The 24,480-nt window shown below is 47.5% G+C and overlaps 1 protein-coding gene across 1 annotated transcript in view; it reads right to left on the bottom strand.

Moving 5' to 3' along the window:
- The window catches only part of KCTD17 (potassium channel tetramerization domain containing 17), a 239,966-nt gene that overhangs the window by 68,735 nt on the left and 146,751 nt on the right, over nucleotides 1–24,480 (bottom strand). The window contains exons 4-5 of the mRNA XM_069604456.1: nucleotides 18,817–18,912; nucleotides 17,737–17,868 (exon numbers count right to left, since the gene is read on the bottom strand). Coding sequence (XP_069460557.1) covers nucleotides 17,737–17,868; nucleotides 18,817–18,912 — 228 coding nt within the window. The remainder of the gene's footprint in view (nucleotides 1–17,736; nucleotides 17,869–18,816; nucleotides 18,913–24,480) is intronic.

Below are 24,480 nucleotides of genomic sequence, written 5' to 3'. Positions count from 1 at the left end.
CTCAGGCTCCCCTAGTTGCAGAATCGGCGCATTTCCCTGGCTAGGGAGCCCACCCCATCAATCGGTGGTATGCCTGGTGCCCCCCAGGTTTATTCCAATCAACCTGCACTGGAGCCTAGACAGCCCTGCCTTGGTACTCTGTGGTCACCCGCTACCTAACGTGCATACTTCAGCACCAATTCCTTCCATGGGTCTCGCTTGGGGGAAATGAGAGAAGCGTTTACCACTCAGCAGCCCCTGCAGCCGGAGGGGCAGTATCGAGCTTGTGGGGCCGCTACCTCTAAACTTGATGCTAGTGTTAACTCTCCCACCCGCGCGATCCGAGTACCATAACGGCAGAGTCATTTTATTGGTAATGTCTAACTCGATCGGGGGTAGTGATCGCTGCTCCATTGCGAGTAGATGGGTAACCTCATTAATCAGGCTGTCCCCCGTTCATGTTTTAAATTAATTGGTTTAGGAACGCTCGGCAGATAGAAACTATTGGCCGTTGGGTTACTGCGGATGTTGCTGCTTTGTTCAGGATAAATATTGGGGCACATATCCTTCACAGGAATTACTTTGTTGTCCTGCCCGTACAATCCAGGGGGTCGGGGGGTGGGGTGAATATAGCTCTCTTATTCGCCTGAGCGTGCCCTATCCTTGCACCACGGTTATTTGATTGTTTTACACCCGACTCAAAACCCCCTAGCTGCCATCACAGGTTGTGCTGCTATACATTCCATAGGTGGCTGTGAGCCTATCACCAGTCCTTCCACCACCCTCTGAAGGTTACTCAGTTCTACTTTCAATACCTCATTTTCTTTTTGCAGTGATGCAACAAGCAGCGATGCAGGCTTAGAGCCCACACCGCAACTCAGACTGCTAGCTGTGCCAGTGGTGCCCTCTGTCGTGCCCATCTCAGGTTTGGGACATGGGGAAATGGATCCTTAAGTTGTGATAGAGCCTCTCTCCCGGTTGCTGAAAATCACAACCATGTTGCTAATAACAAGTTTGAGGGGATAGTGGGCACACTGCCCTAGATTTAAGGTCAGGGCATCTTCAACCCCGCCCCCACCCAAATCCCCTGCCCCACCTCCCTGTTTGAAATCTCTAGTTGGATAATGGTTAACCTTAAATGGTATGCTGAACGATTTCCCATCCTGTTGGTCGAGGCGATTGGGAACTTCGTATCCAGGCAGGATTTTCCCAACTTCCACTAAAGCAGTGAGAGGAATATTGGGGGTCCCCAAATTATCCTGGGCAATTTTTTGCATCTCCTCTACACTAAGCTTACGTGGGAGAGGGTTTCTCTTCCTGCTTTCTTGCTAAGCATAACCAACACCTCATCTTTAGGCCACACTACAATTTGAATCAACAATTGTTCCCTTCCGCCCCCTCCCACTCCTCCCTTCTCAGAGTTAGTAATAACTTTATTGTGGGGGGTCTGGGCTCCTGGGCATCGATGTCATATAGGAGCCCTGCAATTTCGTTGATCATGGCATTAGCCTCACCAATTCGATCGACACACTTGGAGGTTCTCTTCCCAGCAGTACAGTTGGAAGGCGGACTCACAGCCTTTCTATTAGACATATGAACAGTCTATTTGCTCACACGCTGTGTTTTACAAAGTGCCTGGTACACACCCATAGAACAGTGCGAGTTTTTATTGCGCCACTTGCACACACCCAATTCTATGTGAGTGAGTGCACCCACCCAGATTTTAGCACTGATTCAATAAGGGCTCTTGGGACTAGAGCACCCAGCTCAATACCAAATAAAATCTTGTGCAACTGTATTGAGCCCCTCGAGAGCTATTCAAGTATAAACGTGCTTTAGAGATCGATAAAGAGAGAAGAGTTTGAGGCCTTAAAGAGGAACCAGTCCCAAGTGTGCAAATGCAGACACACATACAAATACATGTTTCATTCAATTTGGCTCCTCGTCGGCAACCCAATGAAGGCAGGTCCAATAACCTTCTATGGGGTCCAAATGTCCAAGCAGTCGAGATGGGCCACAAGTGAGTCAAGTAGCAATAGCAATGGTTGAGTAGATAACCTGCAGAAGGGTGCTGGTCAGGCGAAGAGATCCCCTTGGCAAATGTCTGTTTTAGTCCAGTGCAGCCTGGTTAGCGCTGGGTGAGACACGCCCGACGGGTTAAGGCACCGCCTAAGTCTGTCTCCTCCCCCTCGTCCTATAGCACTATGTAAGGCCCGCCGGCACCTGGTGCCACCTGGAGGAACTCAGCGTTGCTGATGGCTTTGACCCTTAGCCCCCCTCTCCACACACACACACACACACACACACACACACACTCCTTACTGATTTCCGCATGGCAGGCTCAGGGTGAAAACAGACTGCCACGAGCAGTCCGGCTTGATTGGTGCTTTGAACCTTTAAACGGTGACCGCCAAGCTTGTTGCATGCAGCAGCTACAGATGGGGAGGGGAGATTATGTCTCACTTAGAAGCCGGCCCTCTCACCACAGCAATGATCGGTGCTTAGGAAAATTGAAGCCTTCATGTCCAGGCGCTGGATTTGCATGGGGAAATATTTCCGATCCATTGGAAAAGCTCCTTACACCCCTCCCCAACCCGCCCTGTGGAGCCGCAAATACCTTGTGGGACGCCAACACCCACGCCCTTTTCCTCTGCAGGCTTCATTGAGTCCTGGTATTCGTATTTGCCATGTGGGTGTTGGGGGGGGGGGAGTTTCGGGCACGCTCTTGTCTGCCCTCTGTTCAGTGCGGTTTGTGACGATGCGGATCGTAGGCATCGGGGTCAATTTAAATGTCTGCAGAGCTTATGTGGGCCACTCTAGCGTGTGATAATTCTCTGTGGCGTCCATATTCTAATACACCTGTTATTGGTATACCTTTCTCACTCAGAACGATGCTCCTCAGTTTCTCTGATTGCATGCCATTTATGATTTGGCGTCATTTTTCTCTGTCATCCGCATGGAATTTGCACGATAGAGCTAAACGACGTAGAGGCGTGTGGTAGTGTTTCAGTCTCGCTTTGCTCTGTCGTGCAAAGTATGAAGATCTCGTAGTCAGAGTTCAGTTGTGGCATAAAAAGATTTGTTAGCGCCTTTATTGCTGTGTCGTAGTCATCCATGCTTCTCGTGGATCCCAGTGAATTAAAGATAAGCAGGAGGTCGGACCGCATCTTTCTCGGTGCCGTCATGTCCCAGCGATCCACCGACATCTCGAATTTCTGCATCCATATCGCCCATCTGGGCCCAACAGACGATGGCTGTGTGTAAGGTACAAGGGTCAAATGGCATTATTACTGTTCAAGGTCCACTTTGTCCACATGCTATGAGTGTGTTGGCTGAAAATGGGTGCTAACCTGACCGGGGTTGTTGGGCCAGGTGTGGCCGTCCTCCTTAGTTACTGGGTGGCACAGACTATTGCACTTGGCTCATAATAAGCTCAGGCACATACATACAAATACAATTACATGTATTATAAAAGAAAAGAAAAAATAAATGATCTTCAAGTTACAACACTATATTCATAGAAGACAACAAGGCACACTAAAAGCGTATATCATCATATCAATTGATATCAAATTACACCTTTAAAAAATTCAATTCAATAAAAATCCTTCAAAATGCTAAGACCCAACAACCATGATTAGGGTTTCTCAACTAGGGATAAAATTTCCTCCAAATTTAATATGCAGCGGCGGAGATGACCAAAGAACTGGCAGAATAAAGCAAACTCTAGAATTCGTCTGTCGTGATATGAACCAAATTATCTAACACATCTCGATAACCTTTCAAGTAAACCATTTGCAGTACAGGACAACCAGTTAGAACTGTGTCTTTATACTGATGTGATGATATAACTCTTTTTTTCAGCGCCGTTATCGGTGGCAGGGAAAGCAGCTATAGTCAGCCGTTGCTGCAGATTCGTGGGCGTGTACCCGCTCGTCACCAGCGTTGTGGAGATGTGCAGGGCCAGGCAAGAATGCTGTCGCGCTCCCGGTGTAGGTTTATGTATTTATTTTGCCCTGTATTGGCCCGGAGGCATAGAGGCGCCAACCAAAAACAAACTGTCACAAAAATGATAACAATTGCTCAAAAACAAATACATGGACATACAAAAGTCAGATACCAATAAAGCGAGAATAAAAACAGTATTGGCACAAAGTGACTAGGCTAAAGTACAGTCGTCCATAAAAAACGACAGTAAGCTTTGAACCGCAACCCGACGGAGAACAGGGTGCTACTCTATATGATTAAATCTTCTGAAGGGGGCATCATATATTGGCATTTACAATTAGCTTCAGTTTAGAAGATACATTGACGAAGTTATTACAGTTGGCTAAAAACCATTCTCCAATCGTAACTTCATGGAGGGCCTAGATTTAGTTTTTATGTTATCACATTGGCCACCAAGTAACGATGTCCATCTGTGGTCCTCTGCTGCTATGGAGGGGCAAGCTGTATAAGCGTGTGCTTGCCCTTGACCTGCGGCACTCGTGGTTGGGGAGAAGGAGTCCAGGTGGTGCTGTTTTTCCATGCCATCCTTTAAAAGTATCGCCATATACAAGGCATCCAACTCGCCCTGACAGGTTTTATCATCATCTTCTAAACGATGCTTAACCGGGTCCACTAACTGGGATTGATTGTTGGGAATATGTGTTGGTTCCCCATGATCCGTCTGAGAGGTTTGACAACTCAGATTAACCAATTTCGTATTAAAATACAAATCAGTTTGATATGCAATATCTATTTTAACTGGAAGCACATATTGTGCTGATTTGTCTAATAAAGCAAGCCAGATGCCGAAGTCAAGGACGTTTGTGCATTTATAAAAAGGTATTAGCATACTTGATCGAAAAACATTTGACCTTTTTGATTTGACCACATTTTTTTTGATCGTTTTTTTCGGTCAAATTAAATAAATATATGGGGAGGGGGGTAAGGGAATATGTTAAGGTGGGGGGAAGGGTTGTGGGGGCCATGGAGGGTCTCTCCTTGCATTTTCGACCAAAACAAATGACAAAAAAAGGCCAAATTGGAAATATTTTCGACTATGTAGACCTAAACCTATAAACATCAGCAGTCTGGCATATTTGTCCCGAAAATCAGACCATTCTAATTCCACCGACCCAGAGTCACCATGTATTGCTGCCATTATGCATATCAACAAGTACATGTTCTAAGCCGTGCTGATCCATTCTTTCTATCCAGGAGGGAGCTCTCTCTTACAATGTACGACCAAACAAGCCATCGCCGCTAACAGCAGACTATGCACCATTTTTGACACTCTTATGTATTCCCCCTCCTGTTTTTGTAGACCAAACAGTATTAACATCAGTGTTTTCACTCACGGGATCCCATCCAGTTCCCTAATCCAACTAAGGACCTCGTCCCAGTAAGACTGAACCACTTTGCATTCCCACCACATATGCCGATAGTCTGCTCTCTCTCCACATTCATGCCATCATAAGGGGCTCACACTTTGGAACATTCTAGATAGCCTCACTGGGTCATACTGCCATCTGTGCAGCAATTTGATGGTGTGTAATTTATACTGGCCGGAAATTGATGTTTGGGAGGCTCCCCGGCATATTCTATGCCATGTCTGATGTGTAAGTTCCATCTCAAGATCCCCCTCCCACCACTGTCTCAACCCATCTATAGGTCCCCTTCTCGTGTCCACCAGGGCCCTGTATAATGCACCGATCAGCCCTTTGGAACAGGTTGCAGTGTCCAGGATCCTCGTGAATGGCTCTCTGGATTTTCCCTTTCCAAACCTCCCTTGTCAACACCCCCTTCAGTTGTAGGTACGAGAAGACAAGAGAGCGAGCCCATACCGAGTACCTCTTCGACCTCCTGTATCGTGATGAACCCACCAACCCTCCACAATTGACCAACCCTTTCAAGACCCATTTCATACCAGCCCTGAAACCTCTCCGGATTTGAAATGGCAACCCTGATCCCAGCACCCACAGGTGACCCATTGGTGAAGGCCATTCTGTGTTGCTCGCCAGGCCGGCTCCTTGTCGCCAGATGCTCCAAATAGTACCCAGAATGGGATGACTCCTTATCCTCTGCAGGAGCTTCGACCTAGGATCCCACAGCCATTCCCTGAGAGTAGCCGGCAGTAAGTGGTAGTTGTTAAGACCCACCCATTGCAAAGCATCCCGGCTTCTGAAGTGTGGAATCAGGACCCTAAATTGAGTGGCTTTACAGTACAATTGTATGTCCGGGAGACCCACAACCCTCCAGTCCTTTGAAGGACTCTTGGTTTCTTCCCTTGCCAGAAAAATCTCGTGAGAATGCCCTTGGTTGTTTTAAATTAGTGGTCATGTCTCTGTATTGGGAGCATCTGGAATAAGTAAAGGATCTTGTGGAGTATTACCATTTTAATCGCGTTCAGGCTACCCATCCAGCAGAGTTTATTCCATTTCGCTAGGTCTGTCTCATGATGGTATTGGAAGCTCTGAAGACCACAGCAAAAAGAAATGGAAAAAAGGGAGGGAAAATAGAAATTAAAGGAAGGATTGCAGGTGGCAGGGCCTCAAGGGAGGACCAAATACCTTCCTTCATAATAGAAAAACCAGACCACAGGAATCCACCATGTCAGAGGAAGACATACCAATAATGGTATCAGCCAGAGCGTCCTCCACATTTCAACCAATGGTGAATGAGACATTCTCGCTGCACCTACCATTAGCCTTCGACCTGAAAGACACAAGCAACTTTGGACCTCGCTGAACAAGAAGGCTTCCCAACTTCAAGGTTTTTATCGGGCGAAGGGAGTATTGGATGACTAAAGGAAGAAAATTCAATTCTCCCTTGCAATAGGACCTGCAGTAAGAGGCATTCTAGATTAACTGTTGAATAATGATGAGGTGACTTTTGTAGAGCTCTGAGATGTATTAATGACATATTTAAAACCAAACACCAACGTGGATTACGAGAGACATATATTTCTTAGCACAAAGCAAGATAAGGGAGAAACACTGGACAACTTTGTGATGAGGCTCTGTATTTGAATTAAACATTGTGAATTTCACAGATATTTAAATGATGAGGCATTGCGATCACCGGTCATCACACAGTGCGAGTCCCCCATGTTCAGGAAAAAGCTGGTACAAAAACAAAGATCCCTAGAGGAGATTCTGGCGATGGCCCGCATGGAGTCAGCTATCGAATGCCAAATGAAGAACATGGAAAAAACACACCTACAGCCACCTCTTTAAGACATGGATCGTCAATAAACTGACACCAACCACAAATGCCCCCAACCAGAAGACAGAACCATTCTGTTTTAAGTGCAGATACAAATACCCTTGCATGATGGCCCTTGCCCAGCCCTGGAACAGAAATGCGGCACGTGTGGTGGAGAAGGCCATTTCAGAGCGGTATGCAGAAATGCACCGACAGGCAGAGACAGGAACACATCACCTAGGGAAGGGGCATGCTATACACTCCATAGAGGCAGTGGAAACAAAACAAGTGGGGAGTCAAGATATCAGCAGCAAGCGAGGGGAGACACAAATAATTCCCACACCAGGAGAGATTGCCACTCACCTGAAAGGTGCAAACACAGACGCCCACAGAGACTCGTGCAATACGTCGAAATAGAGTCTCTGTCTGGGAGCGAATCTACCTCATAAAAATGATGAACGCAGGAAGAAGGGACACGTATGGGTGCTACGCAATGACACTGCCAAAGACCATAGCCCAATCCTAGTAATGCAAGTCAATGGAACACTGGCTGAAATCCTCATAGATAACAGAGCAATGGTCAAAATACTCAGTGAGGAAGCGCTCACCAAGATGGAATACCCTCCAAAATTAAAAACCTCCAGCATGGACATCTATCCATATGGATCGACCACACCTTTACCATGCTGAGGAGTGATAACTGCTACATGCTAATACAAATATCAGTCAGCACGCGTTCAGCTACACGTCCTTAAGACTGAAACTGAAGGCTGATGCATCCTCGGCTTTCAGACGGCAGTGGTCATGGGCCTAGTTCAGGTGCTCTACAAAGTCATGGCACACAAGTATATGGCAATATAAGACAACAATGAAATGGCATTCCCAGCACTATTCAAAGGCCTCGGCAAACTACGAGACTGTAAGGTGAAACTCCACATTGATAAATCAGTGAAGCCAGTGGCCCAACACTATCAGAGCATATAATTTAATATTCAGAAGTAAGTGGAGGGAGAAATCAGAATGTTGTTAGATCAGAACATTATCGAACCAGCAGTAGGACCAACCCCATGGGTATCCTCCATAGTACTGGTGCCAAAGAAGACAGCTGATGGCCCAATATGATCATGCATGGACATGGGAAGAGCGAATGAGGCCGTACAGGGAGAGAGGCACCAGGCACCCAGAATAACTGACATGATCCACATGTTACATGGAGCAACGATGTTTTTAAAACTTGACCTTAACAAAAGGTTATCACCAGCTAGAGCTAGCCCCTGAATCCTGGTACATCACTAAGTTTATGCCTCACCTAGGTTTATACCTCTGTAGGAGATTAAGCTATGGGGTATCCTCGGCTGCAGACATTTTTTTAAGAGATACAAAAAATAATAAGGCACATACCCCAGTGCTTAAACTACAGTGATGACATCCTGGTGTTTGGCAAGTCGATAGAGAAACACAATGCTACCCTGCACCGTGTCTGCATGGCACTGGAGGAGGCCCGACTAACAATGAGCAAAAGCAATTGTGAATTTTGCAAAGGGACTCTTAAATTCTTTGTGCACATATTTTCTGAACAAGGCATGTGGCTAGACCCCGACAAGGTAGCAGCCCTGAATGAGACCTCAAGACACACCAACGTCTCTGGCTTCTGCTCGTTCCTTGGGCTGGTGAGCTACTGCTCCAGATATCTACAGGATTATGCTACCATGAGTTCCCCAAGGAGAGAACTCACTCAAAACAAGCAAGAATTTACATGGACATCGGAATGTCCAACCGCATTTTAACAAATTCAAATGAGTATCAAAAAGGCTAAAGAAATGGCCTATTTCAATGCGGACAAAGATACAGAAGTGACTGTAGACACCAGTTCTGTAAGACTGGGGGCAGTAATGAACCAACATGACCTGAAGACACCACATATCAGATCGGTAATAGCATATGTCAGTCGCAGTCTTCTGAACAAGCCTCCTCCCAAACTGAAAAACAAAGGCTTGAAGTGGTGTGGTTGTGCTAACATTTTCATTTATTGTTAAATGGCAAAGAATTTACGATAGACAAAGACCATCAGGCTCTTCCAAACAATCCACCAGAACCCAAAGGCAAGGATGCCACCTAGAATAGCGAGGTGGGGACTGCGGATCCAGGACTACATATTCAAAATCACAGGCCCGGAAAAGAGGACAACCCTGCTGACTATCTGTCTTGTCACCCAAATGAAAACAAAGTGACTGAACCTTCCAAAGTTGGCACATATATCAATTATATAATCCACTAGATTTCCCTTCACCCCTATCATTCGTCTTCGGTCTCGGTCACCTGCAGTGTCCCACAGGGATCGGCCCTTTCTCCCTTACTTTTCAATCTATATATTCGCCCTCTGGTGATTCTTATCCATTTGTTTGGTTTTTGGGTCTTCTCATATGTAGACAACACACAGATTCTGTTTAGATTAGACACAAAGCTGGGTGATGTAAGGGATAGGCTAAAAAATTGCCTTGAAGCCGTCCGGGTCTGGATGGAGTCAAATTGGCTCAAGTTAAATGGCAGGAAGACAGAGATCTTGATCTAGGGTCCGCCAGGGGCAGCCGATGGATGGACTGATGCCCTCTGGCCAGCATCACTGGGCCCACTACCCAAGCCTGCTATGGTTGTTCATAATCTAGGGATTAAGCTATCAGAATCCCTGTCCAGATTTGGGGTTGAATGCCCAAAGCGGAAATGTTCGAGGGAGAAAAGACTGAAGATTATTTTTTCGAAATAATCTTTGGTCTTTTCTCCCCTGAACATTACTGACTTACCCAAACCCTACCCACACCCACACCCACACACCCAACACACCCCAACCCACAATGCCACCCCCCTACTTACCTTGCATTCTGTTTCGCTGTGTCCCTGCAATGCGTGTTCCCTTTCACTTCTGTGATCGGGAACCGGTGCCGCAGGGTTCTTTTCTTTTTTTTTTTCGGTTCAGCTGCGGGGGCTGTATAGTACAGTGAGCGGGGGTCACAGGGGACACCTCCAAAGCATCCCGCGGCCTTTATTTTAATTTTAATTTAATTTTATTTTGTTGGGGGACTGCGGAACAGCTACTGAGAACACCCCTGCAACCCCCGCTCTCAGTATAGTGAGCAGGGGTTGTGGGGGACACCCCTGCAGCCCTTCTCTTTTGTTTTCTTTATTTTGGGATAGCTGCGGGGACACCCCCACTACCCCTGCTCACAATATAGTGCCCAAGGGCGCGGGGGACAGCCCTGGAGCCCCCAGCACCGAATGCGTGATCTGGTCAAACTTTTCACCTGTTCAGAATTTTTCAAAAGGCCGAAAATCAGCCAAATCACGCATACAGGCATTTTTTTTCTGTCATTTTGGCCTAAACGCCTGTCCGTGGAGGCGTAGGTCGATTCAGTATATGGAGCAGGCTTTGTTTAGCTTACATCACTAAAGAAAGTAATTCCCTTCATTCCAGATAAATTCCATGCCCAAATAGTAGCAGCCTGTGTAAATGGGAGCATGGATTACTGTAATGCTATCTACCTGACACAGCCATCCTTTCTCATCCAGCGCCTGCAAGTGTTAAAAAAACACAGCAGTGCGTCTGGTTACACATATCCCAGCCAGAGCGAGAGCAGCTAGGGCCAGAAAATCACTCCACTGGCTCCCGAATGAAGCTCGGGTACAATTTAAAGCGCTGTGTATTATGCATTGTGCTCTAAGTGGCAACGAATGTTTAGCCATCCAGGATAAACGTAACAGATATATCCCGGCATGCTCCCTAAGATCTTCAAAGGAAGCATTGCTGTAGATACCTAAATATAGGAAAGAATGCTTGGGTGGCCCTGCTTTCTCAGTGGCAGGGCCCAGGCTCTGGAACTCACTGCCTGAAAAGCTGAGGAAAAATGAGGATTTTCTATCCTTTAAACAAAATCTCAAAGTTTCTTTTTAGATAATTTCCTCTCCCGCCCACCTGTGATTCTTCTACATCTGTCTTGGCTTTTGGTTGTTTTGAGTGCCATGATGCCTTTGGTGAAGGAGCGCTATATAAATAGCTGATTGATTGATTGATTGATTGATTGATTGATTGATGAATCAATTCCCTGTCAACTGGGACACTCTACATAAGAGTCTGGACAAGACCCGGTGCTTGTGACCACAAAAGTGATGGGTGGAAGGTTTTGAATGAATCTGTACCACTGGCATTGCTCTGGGCAACCTTCCACACCACCGTCTTTTAGCCTGTCTGCGCCATTGCAAAAGGGGTCCAGCGCCTTCTGCAAATCAGTCAGGTACTGCCACCAATGGTAGCAGCCCAACCCAAACTGCTAGGCCAGGTCCCCTCTGCATGGAAACACAAGCAACCCCAGACATGTTTCGGCCTTGTTGGGCCTCGTCAGTGAGGTGCAGCTTGTTTCCCTATGGCGCAGTGAGCAAGGGACCCACGTCTGGGCATACCCTCTCTCATATAGCGAGACAAACTGTGACAACAAAAGTGATGGGTGGAAGGTTTTGAATGAATCTGTACCACTGGCATTGCTCTGGGCAACCTTCCACACCACTGTTTTTTAGCCCGTCTGCGCCATTGCAAAAGCGGGCCAGCCATATGCAAATAAGTCAGGTACTGCCACCAATGGTAGCAGCCCAGCCCGAACTGCTAGGCCAGGTCACCTCTGCATGGAAACACAAGCATCCCCAGACATGTTTCGGCCTTGTTGGGTCTCTGCAATGAGGTGCAGCTTGGTTCCCTATGGAGCAGCGAGCAAGGGACCAACGTCTGGGCATACCCTCTCTCACATAGCGAGACAAACTGTGACCACAAAAGTGATGGTTGGAAGGTTTTGAATGAATCTGTACCACTGGTATTGCTCTGGGCAACCTTCCACACCAACGTTTTTTAGCCAGTCTGCGCCATTGCAAAAGGGATCCACCCATATGCAAATCAGTCAGGTACTGCACCAATGGTAGCAGCCCAGCCCAAACATGCTAGGCCAGGTCCGCTCTGCATGGAAACACAAGCAACCCCAGACATGTTTCGGCCTTGTTGGGCCTCCTCAGTGAGGTTCAACTTGGTTCCCTATGGCGCAGCGAGCAAGGGATCCACGACTGGGCATCACCTCTTTGTTTTTGCTTTGTCACCCCGAGTGGGACGGGTATGCCCAGACGTGGGTCCTGTGCCTGTTGGGCCTAGAGACCCAAGCTACTCCTGATGAGGCCCAACAAGGCTGAAACATGTTTGGGGGATGCTTGTGGTCTCGTGCAGAAGGAATGTGACCTTGCAGTTCGGGCTGGACTAAACCTTTTGGGGTGGGACTAAGCCTGATTTGCATATGGTCTTTCCCCTTCTGAAATGGCTTGGCAGCAGGCGAAGAACGATGGTCTGGAGGGTTGCCCAGAGCAATGCCAGAGGTTAAGATTCATTCTAAACCTTCCAGACATCACCTCTTTGTTTTTGCAAGACCTGGTGTTTGCCATCATCGCTTGGTGAATAAAGAGAGGGAAAATAAAGCATGCCAGGGACATGGTGAAAGTTCTCGACAAGAGTAGTCAATAAGAGATACACAGTCTTGTCCTAGTGCAAGACGAACTTAACGTCACCGATGACAACATTATCCTCAAAGGGTGTAAGATAGTGTTGTCCCAAGCTCTCAAGCAACATGTAATTGAGAAGGCCCATGAGGGGCACAGAGGCATAGTTTCAACTAAGTGACTATTACGCAAGAAGAAATGGTTCCCAAGGTTGGACTCGAGAGTGGAGGAAACAGTACGCTGGTGCATCACGTGTAGTGGCGCCGCCAACTTAATCCATTCCTCTGCAGATGTCACCAATGCCTGACGGAATATGGGAAGTAATAACGATCAATTTCTTTGGAGCAATGAGGCATGGCAACTATATCCTTGTGGTAATTGATGAACACTTCAGATTTCCGGAGGTACAGATCATATCATCAACTGCGGCCATATGTGTCATCCCGATCCTAGATCGCATGTTGACTGCATACAGAATACCCAAGATCCTCAAATCCGAAGACAGGCTCACGAGCAAGGACTTTGCAAAATGTGCACAATACATGGGTTTCAAACATAGGAAGATTACACTACTCTGGTCTCAGTCCAATGGCGTGGTGGAACGTTTCAAGGCTGATGTAAAGAGGGTGTTGCAGATTTCATATGTCAACCAAAGACCATTTGAACAAACACTGTACCAATTACTATGGGACTACCGTCACACACCACATGGCACCACCGGGGTATGCCCTGCAAACCTCATGTTTGGACAGAGTCTAAGAACTTGGCTATAGCAAGGGCTCACCTTATGCAAAAGGAACGCATTGGAGCTACAAGCCCACAGCAATAATGAGGTCAACAAACAGAATGAAAAAACATGCAGATTTCCGGGAAAAGAACAAAAGAAACTGACCTACAAGTGGGGGAGCGAGAAGTAGTACAGCAGCAGAGACAAAGGGAAGAAGACTCAACATTCAAACCGGTAACTCTGGTGGTGTAGAGTCGACAGAGCACCATAGTCACAGCAGGTGATGGGACATGGCGTTCTATCACATGAAACACATCTAATTTCAGAAGATATCCTACAGGGGAAGGCTGTCTGGAGGCACACTTGGACAGTAAAGAGACTGAATACAACACTGATTAATCATATCTCAGAGATGGCAGGTATTCTTATGAAGAGGGGCAAGGTGGAACATGCAGCAATGGTCCAGTGGTCCCTAAACAGCACAGAGCTGGAAGACAGTGAGGACACATCTGAAACCAGTGAGACTCATTGAGAAGATGGAGTGATAACTATGACACTTTATTTAAGAAAGGGGGAGATTTCATGTTGTGACCCGTTGCCCTTGTTATGTGGGAGGAGCTAGAATGAGGCTCCCGGAACAGGAGGTGTAGAAGGAGGCCTGTAGTGCGGGCAGTTGTGAATAAAGAAGTGTTGTGACAACACCCTGTATGTCCGTGTCTCATTACAACAGTATGGCCCACTTTTGTCACCCACGATCCCACCTGGCAGGGATGCTACACAAAGATGCAGCCACTCATAGGATTTCTGGATTTGCTTGCACTGTGACAGCTTAAAGCCAAGGCTTTGCTCTTCTGCGTATTCGTATCAATTAACGCTGATGGTTTCCATCGTTTTACTGAATGCAGAGCAAATGCCTTCTGTGCACTCGCTGTAACTTGTATTATGCACCTGCCGAAACCGATCGTTGAGCTTCGTGGATTCGGGCCCTTACACCAAACACACTCCCTCATCTGCCAGAGCGGCCATGCCCTCACAGGGAGTTGAGCTGCAGATCCTGCGGTGGTTTTGCTGCCAGGGTCACACAGCGCTCACAAAGAAGCTCAAGGTGGACCTTCTGTCCGTGACAAAGTCGGTTCCCTTATCTGGCCAGTATTTCTGCATACTTTGCCCTAATGCAGCAATGTAACATTTTCCACACAACATATTTACTGCTGTTACTTGTGGTTTCTTGTTTTGCTCTTTGTTTTCAACAACTCACCCCTCCAACTCCCTCAGGGTGAGTCGCTTCTCCAAGCAATGAGTTGGTGGTAGATCTCTTTCTCCGGCTGGGGCCTCCCTCTGGAATTGCCTCCCTGAAACTTGAGGAGAACCATCTCCGGTTCCGGAAGCACCCCAAAACATTCCTCTTTGCCTCTGCTTTCTCTCCTCCTCTCCCCTGCTGACCTCCTGGCTGAAACTGTACTGGTCACCTTGCCACCCTCTGATCTCGGGCACAGGCCCCCTTCCCCACCAGTCGCACACCTGCACTGCCTTCCTGGCAACCCGTGCACTCGGGACTGTCTCCTACAGTACCACTACCAGCACTTGACACCTGATGTCTGCACTTATCCTTGCACTTGCCACCAACTGGCCTTACTTCACTTATTGTTTTATTTATTCTATTACCCCTTGTAATGCACTGTCCCCACCCCGCTCCCACTCTGCACTTCTCCTTCTCCCCCTTCCTCTGCACTTGCACGATCTGAATGACACTTGGCCTAGTAGGACTGCTGTCTCTGTCTTCCCTATGTTCCACCCCTTGCCACGTCGCGCTTTGAAACACTTGTGCATAGGCGCGTTATAAATGCCATATCATATCATACTGTCTCCATATCACCATTCTATTTGTGTTTATTTCTGGCCGGCATCCGAACACGGCCAAACAACCATTTAAAGCCCACATGCAAACATAGTCCCCAACAAATCATTTTCAGCCAATGACGATTGCCAATGAAAGGACAAGCCCCGTTCCCTGCCCCTTCCCTGTTTTTGTAGCCATGGTCAAAGTGCTTATTTACACCGACCACCGGGCGAGAGTTTGACACAGCAGATTTTGAGCAATGCCAGATAAGGATAAGTGTTCACAAACAGTGGACTGGCTGCATGCTTCCTACGGCCTCTTGTACGTGCCACTGACCATCCTCCCCTGTGCCTACACACTGAACACAAATCTTCTCTTGAGCTGAATGTGGCCCCTGGTGAATGTTCTGCATGAATGGCTAAGGGAGCAGAAACATGGCATGTTGGGCATTACGGACATGTAGTATTAACACGTTAAGATAACTTTAGCCAAGCAAATCGGCGGAACTGAGCCTATACAGTTTTTGTACAAAACAATGTAGACCAGCTTCTGTGAGTATCTAAAGTCTGTAATTTGGTCACGGTCGCACGCACGCACACACACACGGACTAAGAAGCTTCGTTTTTTTAATTCAGGGTGAAGGGTGAATAATGTTTCTTGTGTGTTAAAGCTAATCACTTGGGCAGCAATCAGCATCATAATGTGGTGAAATGTATGAATTTGATGATGAACTGAATTTGATGGTACGACATTGTATTAAGAATGTATATATATATATATATTAGTAAATTGTGTTTAGGCCAAAATGTCTCAATGTGTGATTTGGCCGATTTGATTCTGAATGGCTGAAAAGTTTGACCAGATCACGCATTCCGTGGTGGGGGTTGTGGGGGTGTCCTCCCACCCTTGCTCACTACATTGTGAGCGGGGGTTGTGGGGTTGTCGCACGCAGGCATCCCAAAAAAAAGGCTGTGGGGGCTGCATGGGTGTTCCCCGCGACTCCTGCTCACTATACTGCTGTCCTGCAGTCCCCCAAGAAAAAAACAACAAAAAAGGCTACAGGGGTGTCCCCCGCAACACCCGCTCACTATATATCACCCCGCAGCTGAACTGGCAAACAAACAAAAAAACAGAAAGGACCCTGTGGCCGCCCGTTCCCGATCACGGAAGTGAAAGGGAACAGGTGTTGCAGGGACACGGCGAGATGGAATGCACAGTAAGTGGGGGATTGGGGGGGTGGATAGGGGTGTGTTGGGGGTGTGGGTAGGGGTGTGTTGGGGGTGTGGGTAGGGGTGTGTTGGGGGGGTGGGTAGGGGTTTGGGTAAGTCGGTAATGTTCAGGGGAGAAAAGACCTAAGAGTATTTTGAAAAAATAATCTTCGGTCTTTTCTCCCTCAAACATTTCTGCTTCGGGCATTCAACCCCAAATTGTAAATTGTTTTGAATAAATATAATGCTGCTTTTTAAAAACTTTAAAGTAACATGCCCTGGTCACTACAACAGAGCAGAGCGATAGAGACCTTTTAGGTTTACAAAGAGAAGTAGGGTGGCCATTTTGACAAGGGTGGCAGATAAAAGAGCTGCAGCGCTATCGATGGAAAGGGCCCTTTTTGAAGAGAGGTGGAGTTGACGAGATGCATAGATATGAGTGCAGTTATTGACGACAGAGTTGTGGTGGGTGAGTAGCCAGTATATATTGGAGGTAGTCCATATGTTTGAGCTACCGGGTACATTTATTGCAGAGACTCATTTAGCCCTCCTCATTAAGGGAACAGATTATAATTGATCTTTACGTGAACAGGGAACATTCACACATCACGTATATGATATCTGAGGGTCCGGCTACATACATTTTACATGTGCTTTAGTAATTTGTATCCCCATTCCTCTGCCCCGAGTTACCAACAATATCCACCTTTTTTCATTTCCTACTCCTGGACTAGGACGCCTCTGGCTTGGCAGTGCCAGAATTATTATTTGGGCTTTTCACTGCAGCACTGTAGACATACCGAGTCATGAAGCCTACATATCCTCCGGGATGGACCTTGCACATTCACGAGCCAGGCATGCGCCCAGATCTACACCATTTAATCTTATGCTACTCCACAGGTGCCTTAGAAACATAATACTTACATTGCCACAAAACATCACTGAGCTGCTCTTCTCTACAATGTAGTCTACACATCAAACTAACACACACCTATACTAATGTTGCATCCCCTCCCTCTGTCTGCAAACTCTTTGCCTGCTTTCTCACCCACTTACCCTTTCATTTTGTCTCTTTTTCTTCATCAGCCAGCAGCACAAAACACGTGCTTTGAAGCTACCATGGTGGTGGAACGGCGCAATAAAAAAAGCAGATTAAGATAGCATATCATTCGGATCTAGGGAACTAGAGGGACCGTTCAGAGACTTTGACATGCTTCTGAAATCAGGAATTAAAATGATAAATGAGAAGAGGAAAGCAGACCATTCCCTACCTTGCCACGGCAGCGGGAGAAAGAGAGGACACGGAGTCCATTCGGGGAGCCCTGGACCTCCTTGGACACCACGCACAGGAACTCCGCCTGATCCTCACCGCCATAGTTATAAGAGGAGCCAATGTTCACCAGCTAGAAAAAGCAAAGACATGCAGGTGAACACTCACTGCTTCCTAATAATCAGGACACTGTACTCCGATTCTATGTCATAATCGAGTTAGGATTTCCGCACCGCGCACACCTGCGGGAAGGCAACATGCGGATCGCTGATGCTTAAATTGCCAATTGGCCATCCCCCTCTGTGCTGAGCAGAATGCAGCTTTCCTGTGTGGTCATCGGAAAATCTCTGATTCCAGACCTGCTTGGGCAACGTAGCCTTCAATCCTTCCCAGGTTCATAAAAGGAGGGCAGATGAGTCCATCGGGTAAGTGGAAGACACTCCAAGTGGTCAACATCGAGTAAAGGATTAGTGGTGTGTGTTGGTGGGGACAAAAGAGGCTCTATGTAACTTGGTGACATTCTGTCGACAGACTGAGTCTCTTAAAGGGCAGTATTGCAGCAAGGAAGTGAGTCTGTCCATTGCACCATCGTCCTTTGCGAGGGTACAGTCAAGGCCCACAGTGACTCCTGATGTTCTGTCCAATGAGCCCTCCCTGGCGGCAGATCATGGTCTCCAAGCCCATTTATCTGTCATAGGGGGGTGGGAAAGAGGACATCAAACCTCGGCCAAATTGATCAATGTGCAGTGTTTATCATCTTCTAATCTCCACCAAAATACCAACCAAGGTCAGACCAGGTTGTTAAAAGCCTACTTAAGCTGTTTATCTGTTTTTTATGTTATGCACCCCGATGCCTGAGGGCTTGTGGCGCTTTATGAGCACATAAATAAATAAATAAATAAATAAGCGTCACCCCCCTGGCCAGGAAAATCGGATCCAGGCATATATGACAGCGCAGGTTGAAGCAGTAAAGGGGTGAGTGGGCCTGGTTTCAGGCATCTTTGTCCCACTAGGTCACAGCCCAGCTTCTTGGTTGTCTCTATGCACGCACGCGGCCATCACCCACCGGCACACTCGTTACCTGTTCAAACCTCCACCCGTCTGACATGGTGGACACCATCTGGGTGAGCTCTTCCTCCTGGCACTGCAGCACACGGTAGACATGCTTTGGGGGAGCCTGGAGAAGACAGAAGGGGAGGTTAAGCCATAGGGATCATAGGGGATTCTAGGGGATGGGGGGAGAGACTGTGGACGTTTGGAGCATTAGAGGGAGCGGGACGGGCAAGATAATGGTACAGATGCGCGGGTGGAGCATGGAGATAAAGGAGTTAAATACGAGGAGTATGAAACCTTTGATAATTCTACTGGGATGAGGGGGGATAGAAAGGCTTTGGGTAAGCGCCAAGAGGGTGATGTTACAAGTGCCCTCTAGAGGAAGGATGGGCAATGCCACATAAACTTATAAAGGAGCTCGCCCTCCCTCCACCCTGCCCCCCCATGCCCTGCACTGTGCAGCACAGCCTCATCCCTGAGCAACCAAAACGGGTCTATGGTCTTGCTGACGGGGATGGTGGTGTGTGCACACTGCCTCGATTATCCCACAGACGTTGAAGTCTCGCACATGAAAGCACAGTCTCGCTTCTCGACAGTCTCATGTGCTCCATAGGTTTTACCCACTCTCACACCTCTCACTCCTCTACAGTCTCAACTGCCACATAGACTGCAAGAGCATCACAGTTTACAATGCAGTCTTACGCCTGGCCGTCCACTATGCCTATAGGCCATATTATTCACAGTATGGGAATGTAAACCAGAGGGGCAGAGACACTGGAGTAAGACATCTGGCGGGCATTAGAAAAGGAATATACCATTGGATATTGACAAATGTAAAGTAGCCCTGGGGCAGCTTGCAAATCACCAATAAATAAATAAATGAAGCATTATTTATGTGGCGTTCCACCATTGCCTCGCACTCCAGCTGCCGCAGCCAGCACACTTGTTTTGGTTACAGTTCAATCTTAAACCTCAATACACCATTCAAATCAAAGTAGTATTTTTTCTTTTCTTAAATGCCACCAAGAGCAGCTTCACGTAATGGAGCTAATGTTACAATGCCACGTTACTCAAGAGTGTATTAATTACACTAAATAAGCCAGGAAACTCAAATGAATGGTTATAGTCCCTGTGATTACTCACACCCCGGATTTCATAGCATTATGGATTGAGAGTATGTGTGCTGCTCTTTGGGGAGCTTTGCAACTCTTCGTTAGATTATTCTTGCATCATTTAACCTGGTTGATGACACTCGCTGGTCTACTCTGTATGGAGGGAGTGAGTACACGACTTGACGAGAAAGAATAGGACCAAGTGTAATGAAGAATGCGGGTAAGTCATCAGAGGACCGCCATTTCAACCCTCTTCTTTGCCACCGGCCTTACTCTAGGAGGATCCAGCAAACATGGTCAAGTCTTTGACCGACAACCCTTGGCATCCAAGCATGGGTCATCATGCGACAACCACGACATGCAGGTTTCAACACAAAAGAGGCAGAGAAGGGACTGAAAGAACACATTTTAATATAATCGATATCAAATCCAATAAACAGTCATAAATGAAGTAAATCTCCAACGATCGACATGAAAATAAGTGTCTAACGAAGAAGCCAAGAATTGAAAGAATATGACAAAAGAGCTAAACAAAAAACCACCAAAGTTCAGCTGCAGACGTCAGTCCATCAATGCGTGTATTTAATTCCTCAGATAAAAGGGGTAACACCAACTTTAACACTCATAAGAGAAGTTGCACATTGTCATCTTCTGACACCGGTTCAGTCTGGCTGCTCTGGGACCACGCAAAAACAAAGAGGTGATGGCTGGAATGTTTAGACTGAATCTTAACCTCTGGCATTTCTCCAGGCAACCATCCAGACCATCGTTCTTCGCCTGCCAAGCAATTAATGAAGGGGACAGACCATGTGCAAATCAGGCTTGGTCCCACCCCAAAAGGGGCAGTCCAGCCCGAACTGCTAGGTCACATCCCTTCTGCACAAGACCACAAGCATCCCCAAACATGTTTCAGCCTTGTTGGGCCTCATCACTGAGGAGTAGCTTGGGTCTCTGGCCCAGCAGGCACGGGACCCACGTCTGGGCATGCCTGTTCCACTCAGGGTGACAAAGTAAAAACAAAGAGGGGATGGCTGGAGGTTTAGAATTAATCTTAACCTCTGGCATTGCTCTGGGCAACCCTCCAGACCATCGTTCTTTGACTACCAAGCAATTAATGAAGGGGACAGACCATGTGCAAATCAGGCTTGGCCCCACCCCAAAAGGGGCAGTCCAGCCCAAACTGCTAGGTCACATCCCTTCTTCACAAGACCTTCTGGGATGCTTGTGGTCTCGTGCAGAAGGGATGTGACCTAGCAGTTCGGCCTGGACTGCCCCTTTTGGGGTAGGACTAAGCCGGATTTGCATATGGTTTTTCCCCTTCTGTAATGGCTTGGCAGGCTCAAAAACGATGGTCTGGAGGGTTACCCAGAGCTATGCCCGTGGTTATGATTAATTCAAAACCTTCCAGCCATCACCTTTTTGTTTTGCTAAAGTCACCCGGAGTGGGACGGGTAGGCCCAGACATGGGTCCCGAGTCCGCCCGGCCTAGAGACCCAGGCTACTCCTCGCAGATGCCCAACAAGGCTGAAACACATCTGGGGATGCTTGTGGTCTCATGCAGAAGGGATGTGACCTAGCAGTTCAGGCTGGACTGCCTCTTTTGGGGTAGGGCCAAGCCTGATTTGCATATGGTTTTCCCCCCTCTGTAATGGCTTGGCAGGCTCAAAAATTATGGTCTGGAGGGTTGCCCAGAGCTATGCCTGTGGTTATGATTCATTCAAAACCTTCCAGCCATCAGATTTTTGTTTTGCTGCAGTCACCCTGACTGGGGGGAGTAGGCCCAGATGTGGGTCCCGAGTCTGCCCGGCCTAGAGACTCAAGCTACTCCTCACTGATGATGCCCAACAAGGCTGAAACATGTCTGGGGATGCTTGTGGTCTTGTGCAGAAGGGATGTGACCTAGCAGTTCGGGCTGGACTGCCCCTTTTGGGGTAGGACCAAGGCTGATTTGCATATGGTTTTTCCCCTTCTGTAATGGCTTGGCAGGATGACAAACAATGGTCTGGAGGGTTGCCCAGAGCTATGCCCGTGGTTATGATTAATTCAAAACCTTCCAGCCATCACCTTTTTGTTTTGCTAATGTCACCCTGAGTGGGACGGGTAGGCCCAGACTTGGGTCTCGAGTCTGCCTGGCCTAGAGACCCAAGCTACTCCTCACTGGTGATGCCCAACAAGGCTGAAACATGTCTGGGGATGCTTGTGGTTTCGGGGCAGAAGGGATGTGGCATAGTAGTTCAGGCTGGACTGCCCCTGTTGGGGTAGGACCAAGCCTGATTTGCATATGGTTTTTCCCCTTCTGTAATGGCTTGGCAAGCTGAAAAACGATGGTCTGGAGGGTTGCCCAGATCTATCCCCATGGTTATGATTAATTCAAAACCTTCCAGCCATCACCTTTTTGTTTTGCTCTGGGACCACTACATGCAGAAGTCAGAAAAATAGGACAACAATGGACTATGCCATCACCCGAACTGGAAATGCTAGGATATTAAGAACGTGTACTTAAGAGAGAGTGACACTCATTGTGGAGATGGACCAGAAGGAATAGCAAACAGCAGAAGGAGCCCGAAGAAAGAACGCAGAGGGTAAACTAGATGCAGAGCTGCAAGCAGCCTCCAGGGGGCGGCAGCCAAATCAGATGAAGCAGGCACCCACGAATGTGGGGGATGAGTCAGGTGCTTTATATGCAAGGCAAGGGCAGGGGCGACGTTTCTTTTTATATTTAAAGAGCCAGTGCAGTTGCCCGTTCCAGATAAGGTCCATCCTCCTAAGAGGAGGACTGATAAGAGGAAGAGGGCAAGGTGTGAATATGGTTTTTATTTTAAAAAGTACATTTGCCGTTTGGACGATTATATATTCTAATACTAAATCAGTGTATCTAGTGTTCACCACAGATTGAATTGTCTCTTGGAGATGAGTGTTCATTGGGTTTATAACGCGCAACATTCCATATCAACATGACTTCTTGGCACTGTAGTTATTTAGCTTGAGAGAGCTCCACTTTGCAGGCATGTATTATATGGTTCTGGGGCAGTTAAAATCCACGCAACAAAGAACATAAATAAATAAACAAATCAAATCAAATGGGAATGGCCTATAAAGGGTAGTCAGATGGAGGAATATTGGGCTCAGTCAGATAGGGGGGCGGGTGGAGTATCTCACGAGGTGTAAAGATGGTGATCCTTGAATAGGAGGGTCTTGATTTCCTTCCTGAATGTCATTAGGGGAAAGTCCAATGTGAATGGGTATGGGCTTTCACAATGTTGGGGCATATAATGAGAATTCTTGGTTCATGATTTCCTTGCAATGTGTGTATGGAAGGAGCAGTGGCTGTCTATATGCAATTACAGAGACTTGGCAGAGGTTGTCAGCTGTGGGCCAGAGCTCTCGTGGATTATGGCGGACAACCAAATCTGGATGTGGCTTTTTTGGGGGTGTTTGTAAAGAGCAGGGAAGCATGGAGTCTGGGGTAGGTGTGGGACATCCATGTCTCAACCAGGGTGAGACAGGCGTTTGGTTGGTGGAGGTCTTCGATGGCTTGATGGTCGATAGTGTTGAAGGATGCAGCGAGATAGAGGAGTATATGGAGGCATGGGTGTCCGCACTAAAATGATTATGGCGAGTGAGGATGCCGACCATGGACCGCCGGACTCATCATTGCAACGAGATGCAGAAAGGTCCGCTTTCAGGGATCCATCTGCAGCTCAGATATTCAGCGAATGGTCTCATTCTGGGGAGAGCTGGTTCCATGGGTATGCTAGAGGCTTAAAGAATGCAGCCGCCAGCAGTCCCCCAGTGTAACATCCTACCTACACATGTGGCTTCCGCAGATGTCCTACAGACACAGAGCCTAAATCCCTTCTCCTCCAAGGCCCTTCTTCACTAACTGGATATGAACAGGTGGAAAGAGTGCACCATGAAGGACGGGGATGTGTATGTTCTGAGCGGTGATTCGCTTCTCTGGCAGGGTAGTTGGGCTGGGATCTAGCAGCGTTCAGTGTTTGAACGCGCGTCCTGTGTAGCCCTTCGTTCTTCTCACAGGGGCAGTCTTCCTTTACCCACTCTGTGTTTGCCCCTGTGGAACATGTCATACGTGTGCGGTGTATGTGGGCTCTCAGTATGCGCGTGACCCCTTGCCGCTTTCCCACTATGGCCTGCATCCCTGGGGTTCCCTCAAGGCGGACAGATGAGGTGTAACCTTCTCTGCTCCATCTACAACATGAGTTCATGTCCCTCCACTGTTGCTCCACTCAGTGTGATCATGATCCAAACGTGTCAGGGATATAAATGTGTCCAGAAACTATCATGCAAAGTCGCACTCTTCTAGACTCCAAACTGATATGCTAACTTTCCTCTTCTATAAAATGGAGATGGTGCAGAGAGTAGGACATTGCAGAATGAAACCAGGGGCAAGATCGAGAGAGATAGCCCGGTCCAATTCCACAACTTCTAAAGAAGGAACGAATCCTAAATGCAACACGGGAACTTCCAGTATTCCAAGACATCTCACCAGAGACGTTGGTTTGGAAAAGGACAATGAAACCAATCGCTGATTTCCTGGTTGGGAAGAAGATCCAGTATAT

This window comes from Ambystoma mexicanum, chromosome 3q, assembly GCF_040938575.1.
Source record: "Ambystoma mexicanum isolate Mex_15411 chromosome 3q, UKY_AmexF1_1, whole genome shotgun sequence".
Taxonomy (NCBI): domain Eukaryota; kingdom Metazoa; phylum Chordata; class Amphibia; order Caudata; family Ambystomatidae; genus Ambystoma; species Ambystoma mexicanum.
The sequence above is the reverse complement of the archived record's forward strand: the minus strand, read 5'-3'. Positions and strand labels throughout refer to the sequence as shown.